The sequence below is a fragment of the Rhinolophus sinicus genome, chromosome 15, assembly GCF_057876585.1.
Source record: "Rhinolophus sinicus isolate RSI-liver-muscle chromosome 15, RSI-T2T, whole genome shotgun sequence".
Lineage (NCBI taxonomy): Eukaryota > Metazoa > Chordata > Mammalia > Chiroptera > Rhinolophidae > Rhinolophus > Rhinolophus sinicus.
The window spans coordinates 96,854,094-96,867,109 of NC_142515.1; the positions used below are offsets into that span (position 1 = coordinate 96,854,094).

Below are 13,016 nucleotides of genomic sequence, written 5' to 3' on the forward strand. Positions count from 1 at the left end.
AATAATAATTAAAAAAAAAAAAACTAATGTGCTTTTAAGGCAGCAGCAATTTGTCTATGGTCTGTTCATGCACGGAAGCCATCATTAAAGACTCCATCAGCATTGGCACAACTTTGATAGAACCTACAGCGTAATTCGTTTTTAACATGTTAAAATTGATAAACAGCTTCCCAAGTGTAATTATATTCTGTAGGTTTGCTCATTATGCATGCTGTGCAAGAAGGAATGGGACCCTGAAAATGTTTCCAAGTGAGTCCTCTGGTTAAATAAAAGTGAACGTTTGGGCATTTTCTTTCTCTTTAGTGTTTGTGGGTATAAGAAACAGGGGGTATGTGTATGGACATATGTGTGTGCATGCGTGTTCTGGAAACTGATTCACATTTTCTAATGCTTTGCAGAATGGGAGAAGTGGAAAAGAGAATATATGTAAATGAGAGAGACGTATGTCAACCTTCAGCCATTTCTGACAGAACTGGAACTTGGACAGTAATGAGTCAGTATGTTTAATAGCTGTATGGGAGAATGTGACAAAGAAAAGTAGATTACTTAGCTGCCAGCTATTAATATAAATATCCAATTGGAAACTTTAACGTTGTACACTACCGTGAAACAGGATAATCTTTAGTTATTTTGTCTATCTGATGAGGAAAAGCAAAGCAAAGGGATTGTGAAAGTTACTGAAGCTTCTAAAATCAAGGCCTCACCTGACCAATAAACTAGCCTTCATGCTGCTATATGGTGTTGGCAAGAAATGGATGGTGGCCAATTAACAAATTTCATAATTTTATGTGCCCTGAATTGTATCTAGTGTCACAGAATAACCGAAAAGCTAAAGATGCGTTATTGGCATGTATTATGCTGGAAAAAGGTGATTTTTTTTTTTCCCTTCATGGAACACCTAGGGTGATATTTTGGTTCAAGTTAAAAACAAGACAAGAAGGCCTGCTAACATGTTAATCACATGACTGACTTTACTTTGCTAATTGTTGAGTATTGCACAGGTGCTTCTTCCAACTCAGGCCACAACCTATACTAACCTTTGTTGTTCCTCTCTGACCCCCTCCCCCACCCCACCCCTCAGCTACTTTCTCTTTAAGGGATGTAGCTATTCATTGAATTCCTTCTACTTTCTCTTTCCAGGAAGATCTGCTGTTAATGGCATGCATTCTGCACATGGAGTTCCATTTATAACAGTCATTTGTTTTAAGATAAACATTAAAGAGAAAACCAAAGGCCCAATATGGCATCACTTGTGCTAAGCCCATGATAGCAAACCTAGACTTAATTTCTGAACTAACTGCTCTTTCAACTTTTCCTAGAAATACAATTTGAATCAACCAGTTTGGAATTTTCTGATCAAGCACTGGTAAGGTACTCTGTCACATGCGCCTTCTCCATCCCCCACCCCTAGAAAGAGGTGATCTGCATGTTGAAATCTTGCCACTCCCTTACCCCCAAAAGATGTCCTGGTCTAAAAATAATCCTTCCTTTTCTTCTGTTAATAGTTCCCTTGACCCACCCTGCTTTCTATAAAAACCTTCCATTTAGTACAACCCCTGAAGCATCCTTCTAGTTGCTAGATGGGGCACTCTGGATTCATGAATTTCTTAATAAAGCCAATGAGATCTTTATTTTACTTGGTTGATTTTTGTTTAACATATGCTATTAGGGTACGGTGACTACAAGAATCATGACTACCCAATATATTTTCCCCAGATTAATTGTATTTATTAATATTAACCTCTTCTTGCCTGGGTACTGGCAAGTAGAAAATGGACTGACTTGTGTTTTCTCTCTTCTAATGTCCCATTTTCATTTCCAGAAGTCAGAAAGAGTCTTCAATGAAATGGGAGACAAAAGCTTTGCGTTATAAATCTGGGAGTAGTACATAAACATTGCTAGGAGTGATCTTCGGAAGGGATTAATAGCGATGCTTTTTTAACAGAGGGCTACTGAAATAGCATACACAATCTATTCTAGAGATTTAATTTTCATTTCGGACTTCATTGTCTTTTTTTTCCCCTTCGGCATAACGAATTAAAATAGAGACTAAACATTGAACAGCTTTCCCTTACAGTATATCCTAAACCATGTTGTAAATGAACAGCACTTTGAATGGAGCCCCATCAAACTTCATAGCTAAAATTAGCCTGCCCGAGGCACTACATGGGCAGAGTGAGAGTGTTTTTCCTGATAAGACATGACAGTGTCTTTCTTGGCACTAAAAAGACTCAAGTTGCAGCCACCTGAGGAAGAACGCAACGGAGCTGCATGCCAGTGGTGTCTTCATCTTGCAAGAATCTAGACCAGATTCTGGCACAATTATCCCATAATCACAGTAGAGAATAAGTAATTACCCAGGTAATGCTGGTCATGAGGTCACTCCCGATTATGGATAATTATAAACACAACTAGCAACTATTGGCCGTAGAATCCCAACATTCTTCAGGGATATTTGCCAAAGTTTCCTTGACATCCTATGGTTCACAATTTTCTTCATAAAATGGGATTAAAACATGATTGAGAATTCTTCCAAACATAAGAGATAGATCTTGCAAAGCTATTATGGATGGTGGTTGAATGGCTAGGCTCCCTTACCAGTCAAGAGCTGTTTATTCTCACCTGCCTGGAAGCATGAGGGATTCAAGCTAAAAATACCAGCATGGCCATGAAAGACTTCACATGTTGGATGCTAAATGCAAAAATGTCAAGTGTATGTAATAATTAATGTAGAACATGATTAACCTCATTAACTCTCTTCAGTTCCTCTTCAATTTAAATTGGCAGGATGCAGATTTATTTTAACTAGTGATCCTTTCAGGAAGCCCCTATAAAAAATAAGACCAGAGGACACACATACACTGACCTGGAGATAAACATTCATTCAAATGATCATAAATTTTAGAAACTAAACTGAGATTGATGTAGGCACTTGTTGATCCTGTAACTATGAACTTAATAAAATATACATTTTAATTAATAGATCAATAGTTACAATAGTTCATGAATCACGTGACTGACTGGATCAACCATGAGAGAAAACTATTTAATTTGTGGCCAAATACAACATCTACAAGGTCTGACAACTAAGTTTGCGAACTCATCCTAGAAGAGTGCTACACATACCTCATTACTGAATATCACTATAGTCACCTTTGAAGTACTCCCCTTGGGAAGCTATGCATCAACGCCAGTGCCTTGCAATTTTGGAACCCTTTCTCTGAAATGGCCATCAGAGCTGTCGTCGTATTACCCTTGATGTCCTGAATGTCATCAAAATGTCATCCTTTCAATATTTCCTTTATCTGTGGGTAAAGAAAGAAGTCATTGGGGGCCAGATCAGGTGAGTAGGGAGGGTGTTCCAATACACTTATTTGTTTACTGGCTAAAAACTCCCTCACAGACAGTGCCATGTGAGCTGGTGCATTATGGTGATGAAAGAGACATGAATTGTTCAAGTCGTCTAACTTTTTCACACAGCTTTTTCAGCACTTCCAAATAGAAAACTTGGTTAACTGTCCAGTTAGTACCAATTCATAATGAATAATCCCTCTGATATCAAAAAAGGCTAGCAATATTATTGCAACAAGTTTTGCGAACTTAATTGTGAGACCTCGTATACAACTTATTTTGCTGTCATTTTCTTGTATAAGAGGAATATGAGGACTGTATTAGATTCTTTAAACTGTTCATATCCCTACAAAGATATCTTATAGTAAAGGGCATTTTCGTACTATCTTTTATTTGTCTTTTTCCAGATGGTCAAATTAGTTCAGGAAAAAGTACCTGTTGTTTGGCGTGAAATGAGGCCCAACTGGATCAAATTATCCTAAAAGAGAAAAACACTAAATTTTTACATGTCATATCAGGAAAAAAGTGTATCTGACTAAAGTAAACTAAGAAGTAGTTTACCAATAATGTCCTATTTTCATACTCATATCCATATGAAAATAAGAACGTTCACATTTTAGACAAATGTAAAATGAATCAAATCACAGATTCATACTCTTTTGAAGCTTTTTGAGAATGTCAACTTTCCCTATCCATACTTGTCCTTTTCCCATCTTTACTTGTTTTCCCAGACAAAAGATAAATTATTTTTAAAGTATATGTATTGCTGCTCACAAATTTTGTTTTTTTAGCTAATAAATTCAAAATGACTCAATACCACAACCTCTGTTAAGTCCTGAAACAGATTTATAGCACCTAGTTGTTGCTTCTCTTTCAACACTGGAACTTATAAATCTTACCCCAAGGGACTAAAAAACAATGAAATGGCAATATTTAACATCTCAATTAAAAAGACCTGTTTAGAGTGACAAGGAAGGGAAACCCATATTGGGAAATTTCTGTAAATAACCACTCTTTTGGATAGGACATCTTAAACTCTGGGTAATCAATTCTTTGAAAGGTTAGTTCTTAAATAGAAAGTACGTTTTAAGAGAGGACATTTATGAACTATCATGAACTATCAAAAGCAAGTTAAAATTGGACGGTGTAGAGTTGATGCTACCCAAATTTGGGATTTAGTTTCTATATTGATGTTCTGCTGACCTTTATATATAGTTCACCACATTTTTCTGAACTAGAGGAAACAAGAATAACAATTTCTATGTTCCCATCCTAAAACAAAAATGTGATGGATCTAAAAATAGTAGTATACTGATTTTACTTTTCTTCTTTTCCCTCTTCTTAATATTATTTAGTGCTTATTTACTAAGTGCTAAAGACTGTTTTAAGTACTTTTAAAAGTATTAAAACTTGAAATCCTCCCTCACCACCTATGAGGTGAGAGATAATACCACACCTATTTCACTGATGAAGAAAACGGAGCCAGAGATGATAAGTAACTTGGCTAAAGTCACACAATCAGTGAGGCAGAGCCTGGATTTGAGATCTGGTAGTCAGGCCACAGTATCCATTATTTTTACCACCCTGCATACTCTCTTTTAGTATCTTTTTTTGAGCTAGGTTAGTTTATTAGGGTTCTTACTGAAGCTGCCTGATAGCTTTAAGAAGTAAAGCCCAGTGTTATTATTTCACAAGTGAAGAAACTGAACTACAGCAAAGTTAATGGTTGGCCCAATGCCACAAAGCAGTACCAGGCTGAGCTCAGGAATTCCGACTCCAAAAGCTGCACTTCCTGTACCGCTACAGAAAGATATTTCATGAATCTACTGAATTAATTTATCAATGTTCTGCTTCACCTTAGAGGGATATGACATGTTTTCAAAATATATTGTATGTTTTATAAGAATAAGGCATTAGTTTTTATAATTGTTGCAGATTGAAATGTAGATGTAGCATGACAGTGAAATGACCAGAGGAAATGGGAAATACAGGCTAAAGTCTTAGCTCTATCACTGCCTGTAAAGTAGATGGCACCTGCCCTGTCAAACACCATATGGGTTACTTCAGCTCACTATCTATTGGTCAGAAGTGGTCATATGGGCCCAACTTGACAGTGGGAAAAAAAAAAAAGGAAGATGTCTCATGTGCACATGAAGAGGAGAACTGGGTGTGGTGAGTACTAGTGATTTCTATGATACTTCACCTCGAATATAAGAAACATAATACTACCCTTCTCCTAGCTTACTGTATGCTCTTAATGTATTTCGCATTTAATATATGGAACATATAGTAAATGTACACAAATACTTGTCAACATTACTCTTGTAAAAGGCTAATTCAAACATGAAGAAATACTTAGGCGGCAGCCAAGTAGCTAGGACATTTGGGTTTGGAATTTCGTTTTTTAATTGCTTAATGTGACTTATGTTCCAGAACATCATGCATTAATTGATTTGTGTTCTCAAAATGACCTGGTGATATAAGCACTATTTATTACCCCATGTGGTATATAAAGATATTATAAATTGATTCATTTTTTTAGATGTATATAAAGCTTTAAAAAAGGAGAAGCTAATGTTTTTCCAGTATATCTTGAAATCTTAAGTGCAATGTTGTTGATTGCTAACACATTTTGAAGACTTGGAAGAAAAAAATAGCATTTAATGGGCACCTTCAATTTGACAGATATGATGCTCCTATTTTAAATGTTTTCATATAACATTTACACCAATCCTCTAAGATAAGTACATTAAGGTACATTTGATTGACAAGAAAGGTGAGACATATGGCTTCAAACCCAGGTATATATACATGTATGTATTTATGTGTTTAAAGATATAGAGGGTGATTTATCATTAAAAATACATTAAAATAAATTTCCCAAGGCTGTCTTTGAAAGAGCTGAATATGAGTATGATTGGGTGTACAGGTTGATGAAATTTTTATCTTTTTCATCTATAATTTTTTATTTTATCATTTAAAATCATGTTTTACGATGTACTAATTTGTTAATTTTATTTGCTAAGAGTTTTGTTGATGCATGTAGCAAATAAGTAAAAGAGATATTAGATAGTACAGAAATGGCACAAATGCATATACAATTGAGGAGAGAAAATAGTGGTTATTCAAAAAGACTATTATTCAACTGGTTATTCAACCATTTGGCTCAGTTGGTTAGAGTACAGTGCTCACAACGCCAAGGTCGCCGGTTTGATTCCCACATGGGCCAATGAGCTGTACCCTACACAACTAGATTGAAAACAATGACTTGACTTGGAGCTGATGGGTCCTGGAAAAAAACACTGTTCCCCAATATTCCCCAATAAAAAGACTATTAAAAATTGCCTTAACCAAGGAGAGATTGCATATGTATTATATACAGCTAATGCTTAAGATGTTCTCTTTATTTATTGATTTAGTCACTAAATTTCATGAAGCTGTTATAATTCATGAAATATTTTTAAAACATGGAAGTGAAAAGCTAATGGGATTCCATATCAAAATATGTACCAAGATGAATGAAAACGTCTTTATTTTCATTATATTAACATCAATATCAGCGAGTAGGTTTAAACTAGTGTTGAAAAGAACAAACTACAGGGAGATCATATTATCATTTATTTACATATTTGTACCACTGTAAATGTTCTGAATTTTTGTGTTTTCTTACTTCATCTAAAAAATCTATGATATGATCCAGTATATTTCATTCATCATGAACAAAAGAGAAATAAAAATGTGAATTGATCTAGGGATTTTTTAAAAATAAAAAACAAAAATTGAAGTGTGTGTGTGTGTGTGTGTGTGTGTGTAGGCATGTTTTTATTTACCAAAAAAAAAAAAAAAAAAAATCTCATTAATGATAATAATTCTGTCTGGTTTGATTTGCTTTCTCCATTTTTTCCCTCAGCTATTAGAGATCTTTCAAAGTAGACTAAACATGGGACTCTGAATGACTTACATATGGTATCATTCATTTTATACAAAATATATAATATCTGAAAATGTTTGTGTGAAAGCAAGTGACTATGAAACTCTGTAAACCTACTCTAAGTAAATTATGAACAGACCATATGGATCAATATTTATTTTGTGAGTTACTTTTCACACCTTTATCTTCATATAAAATGAAAATATGTAAATATTTATACAGAGAATTAAGTACTCAGTATCTGTTTTACTAATTAATTAGAAAATTATAATGATTTGGATATTTTGGTTCGATTGGATTTATTCCATTAAAAGATTGGCAGAAATACAATATGTGCCTTAGGTCATGGGTCCTTTCAATCAATATTAAAATGTTGTATGCTTGTTTTTAATTTAGCTTGTTTCCCCACTAGCACTATGTAACATATCTAAATTGCCATGAAAGATATGCACAACAAAAAATAATTCATAAATATCCACATTACATATTTGAATTTCCAGGAACATTTGATATTTTATTTGTGTGTTTCTACTCTTTTCTTCTATGAGTTTAAATTTTAATTTGTTGTGATTCAGACTTTCTTGTTTTTGACGTGCTTGTGTAGTACCTACAATGACATTAGAGAAACAAGGCTTGAAGTATAAGTACATGGTGTGATTTCATGCCAAGAATCAGAATTCAACTTAAGAAAGAACAAATTGTTAGGGTAGTTTGATTCTTTTTAATCAAAAATGCTCTTTTAAAATTTTGAGTTTGTATCAAGAACTCTTATTAAGGGTTCAAAATACATAGTTTCTATTTTTCTTTTTAATTCAAATTAAAATAAGAAATAGCTTTGTTTGATTTTTTCCCAATGTAATGCAATTACATTATGTTATGGGCTAGGGATAAATGTATTGCCTATCTTCCACACTAGAATAGTAACTTCATAATTATTTTGTTCACCAATGAATCTATAGTGCCTAGAATCTATAGTTCCTGGGTAGGTGCTCAATATTGATATTTTTGAAATAAATAAGAAAAATTGTATTGAATAAAAATCTACCAAATAGGTAAATAATGATCAAGAGACCTAATATACGTTACAGATAAAATTTTTATACACATATAGAAATATAAATTGTACACATATATTTTTATATAAAGTTTAATAATGTAAATATTTTCAATTTTTATACTTACTGTTGAATTGGTTGCTTTCTTTAGAGCCTGAAAGATTCTTTAAAAACCAGTTTAATTTCAAGATCACTATATTTGTTACTTTAAATTCATTTGCTAAACCTCGATGTAGAATTTGATTATTTGCTTTTTTCAATCAATCTAGTACAAGTTATATTTTGTAATAGCTATGCATGTATTAAATAGATAAGGTTATCCTATCACTCTTCAAAAATGATGTTACTGTAGAAATGTACCTAAGCATGTTAAATATAATACCACAAAAATGGGTTTAAAATACCTTAAAGAAAATGATCCACTTTGTAACACTATGACAAATGAAAAAAAATTAAAACAAAACAGACAAAAATCATTTTTAACATGGGTAGAAAAAAATATCCAAGATACCAAGAACTCTGAATTTGAAATTCAAAACTTTCAAAAACTTTCCTAACTAGTTTATGACATATTCATTTTTAAAATCAAGGAATAGATTAAAAACCCTTCATGTTACTCTTCACACTACAGAACATCATTAAGGAACAGTTTAATTTGGTTATAAGATTCTTTATTTTGTAAATTATACATAAACAGTAAAAAAGAAAACGCATTATACTTTAAATGTTACATAAAGTCAACATTAAACTTTCTTTTTAGTGTGTATTAATCAAATGGAAATAATCCACCAATTTTACTTTCAATGAATTGTATATCGGAAAACCAGTTGACCCACTGTTTAAATTATAATACCAAGATGAAATATTCAACAGGTTTTTCCCCCATTTTATTATGGGCCCAAAACCATAGGTCTGATATACTTAAGAGTGAAGGTGTGCCAAAATGTCTACACAATTAATTAACATGCTAACTTAAATACAGCAATTAATTTTTGTTACAGTTAAATCTTAAATGCTACTCTACACAATAATCATAAACAAGTCCACATGGCAATTATGTAACAATAGAAAAAAAGAAAGAAACATATTCCATTTTCTTCATTCCAGCAGCAGTACCTTTACTGGTATTAATTTGTTAATAGGTGTGCTTATATATTGCCTAATATCCTATATTGGTGTGCATGCTAAAACCTTCCTATTTCTATTTTGCAAGGCACCATACAATACGTTCTCTAAGTTTTGACACTAGTAACAAAAATGGCATAATTCATAGATTAAATGCAAATTTTTACCTAAAATAGGAAATAAAATAAAAAAACTAAGATTTTTAAATTTGACATTGGGGAAAATGATAAACTATATGTGAAAATATGCTTAAAATGAATCTTTCCCTTTGTCTTCCTACTTTAAATTCTGCACCTGAAGTTGCTGGTCAGAAAGATAAAGAAATCCAGAAAGGTAAAGAAATCATGCTTTATAAGAATATAAAAATATCTACATGGGACTGCTTCCAAATTAAAATAACAATTAAAAAGGACAAATAAGTTTTTAACTTTCAGAATCCATGGTTTTCCATACTTGCCATTTCATAAAATATCTCATCATATCCATAATTCCATAGTTAAAAACATCATTATTAATGTAAATACGATGGAGGACTCTACAATCATAACTTTATTTTTCTTACCCTGTGTGGTATTTTCTCACTCATCTCTAACACACTCTTGGTTTGGGAAAATGCTACTTTGGAATTGCAATTAAGGTCATGCATATTTGCATAAAATCCTTGGGACCCAGGTCATCAATAAGTTATTATACATTTAACTTAGAATATCTCTCAGAAAAATAACACACATGACCTCAAGCAACTGGATGCTGTTTTGTTTGTGGGAGATTTACAATTCGTTTTTATGAATATTTGTTTATTATCAGTAGCTCTTCATAACTTTCTTTGATTTGGCTAGATTCCATATGTGTTTTCTTTTTCTCTAAGGCATATAAAAACTCAAAGTACATTATTCTTATTTAAACATAAAGTTCTATGACTTTAGCTACAATATTTGAAATAATTATACAAAATATACATGGGTTTTAGAATCATTTTGATTGGGGGCAAGAAGGTAATTCTCAATAGGCTATTACTTTGTAAATAATAGAAATGTAAAATGTACTGATCTCCTCTCTCATTAATCAAATGTACCCATCACGATCATCACCATCTTCATCATCATCATCCCCTTCATCTTCATCATCATCTTCAATTTCATCTTCATCATTCATAATATCATCTTCATCATCCTCATCATCAGTCCATTCATGGAAATCGCCACTCGCAAAATCTCCAGAGATCTCAAAATCAATAGCTTAGGAGAAAAAGTGAACATTAATGTTATCTGACTGTGCCATGGGATAATTTCTGAGGGATGGAAAATTCTGATGAAAATTGATGAAATTAATAAAATTTTAATTTGCTCTTTAGCTTACTTAGCAAAGAAAGGTCAAATCCATTTTCTATCATTTGTCAAAATTTATATGCTACAAAGCAGCATCATTAGTGAGGTTTGATATGTAAAATTTCCAGTTCAGTAATATGGACCTCAGCCTGGTTTTTATAGAGTCCATCTCAAACTTTGAATCTTACAAAGAATTAAAATTTTCTTCTATTACTATGGTAAGCAAAATAATTGCCTCCCAAAGATCTTCGCTTCCTAATCACTGCAACCTGCAAATCTGTGACGTTACATGGTGCAAAGGACTTTGCAGATGTGGTTAAATTGAGGACCTTAAAATGGGGAGATTATCCTGGATTATGTGATTGGGCCCAGATGATCACTTGGCGTCTTTAAAAATCAAAGAATCTTTCCCAGATAGAGTTACAAGGAGATGTGATTACAGAAGAATGGTCTGAGAGATGCAGTGTTGCTAGCTTTCAAGTTAAAGGAAAGGGTCTATTGGCTAAGGAATATGAGCAGCCTCTAGAAGGTGGAAAAGTCAAGGAAACATTCTCTCTAAAGCCTCCAGTAGAAATGCAGCCTTGAAGATATTGTGATGTTTATTGCAAGGAGACTAATATTGGACTTCTGACATTAATTTGCGTAGTTTAAGTCACTAAGGTTATAGGAATTTGTTATAATAGCAGTAGAAAAACAACATAGGTAGCCAGTATTTAAAAATATATATGTATATATATTTAGAAATATACACATTACTGTTTATGGAGATAGTAATACACACATTATTTAGTATGTATTTATTTTTTAACTCCTCTACTGTTAATATGTTTATTTTCCACCCTTTCTAATATTTCAGTCTTGTAATTCTTTGGTAGCTAATTGTAATATATCCTATTAATGTAATCCATTACTTATAAATTGATTGATTTCATAATACAACACACTGAAATTCATATTGTGTGAATAAAACATGATCTTTAGTCTTCTACTTCATGCATTTTCTTAATAATTTTGATATGCAATGAAAACTAAGAAATAATATTCTCAAAACAATTTGTTTTCTGAATTTATCTCTACATAATTTTTATTTACAACATAAAAAACATTTATTTATCCATCACTTGTATCACTGATAATTGAAGTAATTAATAGTGCAATTAGTTTAACATATTATAAAGACATGTTCTGTACATGTTAAAATTATGTTGGGTAGCTTTTAAGTACTATTTCATCATACTAAAATCTAATAACACTGGCCAGAAAAACAAAACCAAGTTATTAAAAATTTGATGGAGTAAATACATGCAGAATAGGCATGTAAGCATTAAATTAGATTACTTTTATATTATTTACCACTTATATATTTCTAAAAAACCACAGCCTTTCAGTTTAAAAATTGCATGAAGGAGACAACTAAAGATTTTCTAAAATGTAAGACTGACCAAGTGTTTCTTTTTTTCTTTTTTCCTTGTTGGTCATTTGTATTACTTGAAACAAAACCCATTAATTCCTAGAGTACGTGCATGTGCATATGCATGTGAGTGTGCATGTTTCTGTGTGTGAGTAGTGAAAACTCCCCATAGTATAAACAAAAATACTCATTTGAAACTTGCATTCTGGAAAAATACTTTATGAAACAAAAAAGATGACACATTTAAAATTTTAAAATGCATGTGATGCTCAACTTAACTGTAATATTAATTTTTAGGTTGATACATAAAAAATGCATGCTCATATAAATAATTAGAATATTAACCACAATGACCCTTCAAAAATTAAATTGTATTTTTCTCACTCAAACATAAGGAAACAAGCTCCTATAGCTGGAATTTATTGACATTTACTTTAATAAGGTTAGTTCCCCCCCCCATTAATAAGCCTACATAATACCTAAGTCTTCAAAGGTATACAGAAAGAAGGGGAACATATGCATACATGGCGCACACTAGGTTTAACTGATTTGGAATAGAATGGATGGCAGAGGTTTTCCTTACCTCAGAGAAAAACAGGAGGCATCTAACTTCATTTCTGTGTTTGAAGTAGTAAAAGGAATCCACCTTTTAATTATTATCCATCAAAATATCTAAATTATGCAATTCCTTTCATTATTTATACGAGCTTTTAGTATGCTAAGAGTGAATCTTTTGTCACTCCCTCACATGTAAGGGTGAAACTCAGGGAATCAATAACATGGTTAGACTTAGCTAGTTTGCCGTTTGATACACC

At 32.4% G+C, this 13,016-nt stretch overlaps 1 protein-coding gene across 4 annotated transcripts in view; it reads right to left on the reverse strand.

The window, feature by feature from the left end:
* Positions 1–8,986: 8,986 nt before the first annotated feature.
* The window catches only part of SPOCK3 (SPARC (osteonectin), cwcv and kazal like domains proteoglycan 3), a 335,285-nt gene continuing 331,255 nt past the window's right edge, over positions 8,987–13,016 (reverse strand). For all 4 annotated transcript variants that reach the window (XM_074338292.2, XM_074338291.2, XM_019731467.3 and 1 more), the window contains one exon: positions 8,987–10,700. In XM_074338292.2, coding sequence (XP_074194393.1) covers positions 10,528–10,700 — 173 coding nt within the window. In that variant the 3' untranslated portion in view covers positions 8,987–10,527. The remainder of the gene's footprint in view (positions 10,701–13,016) is intronic.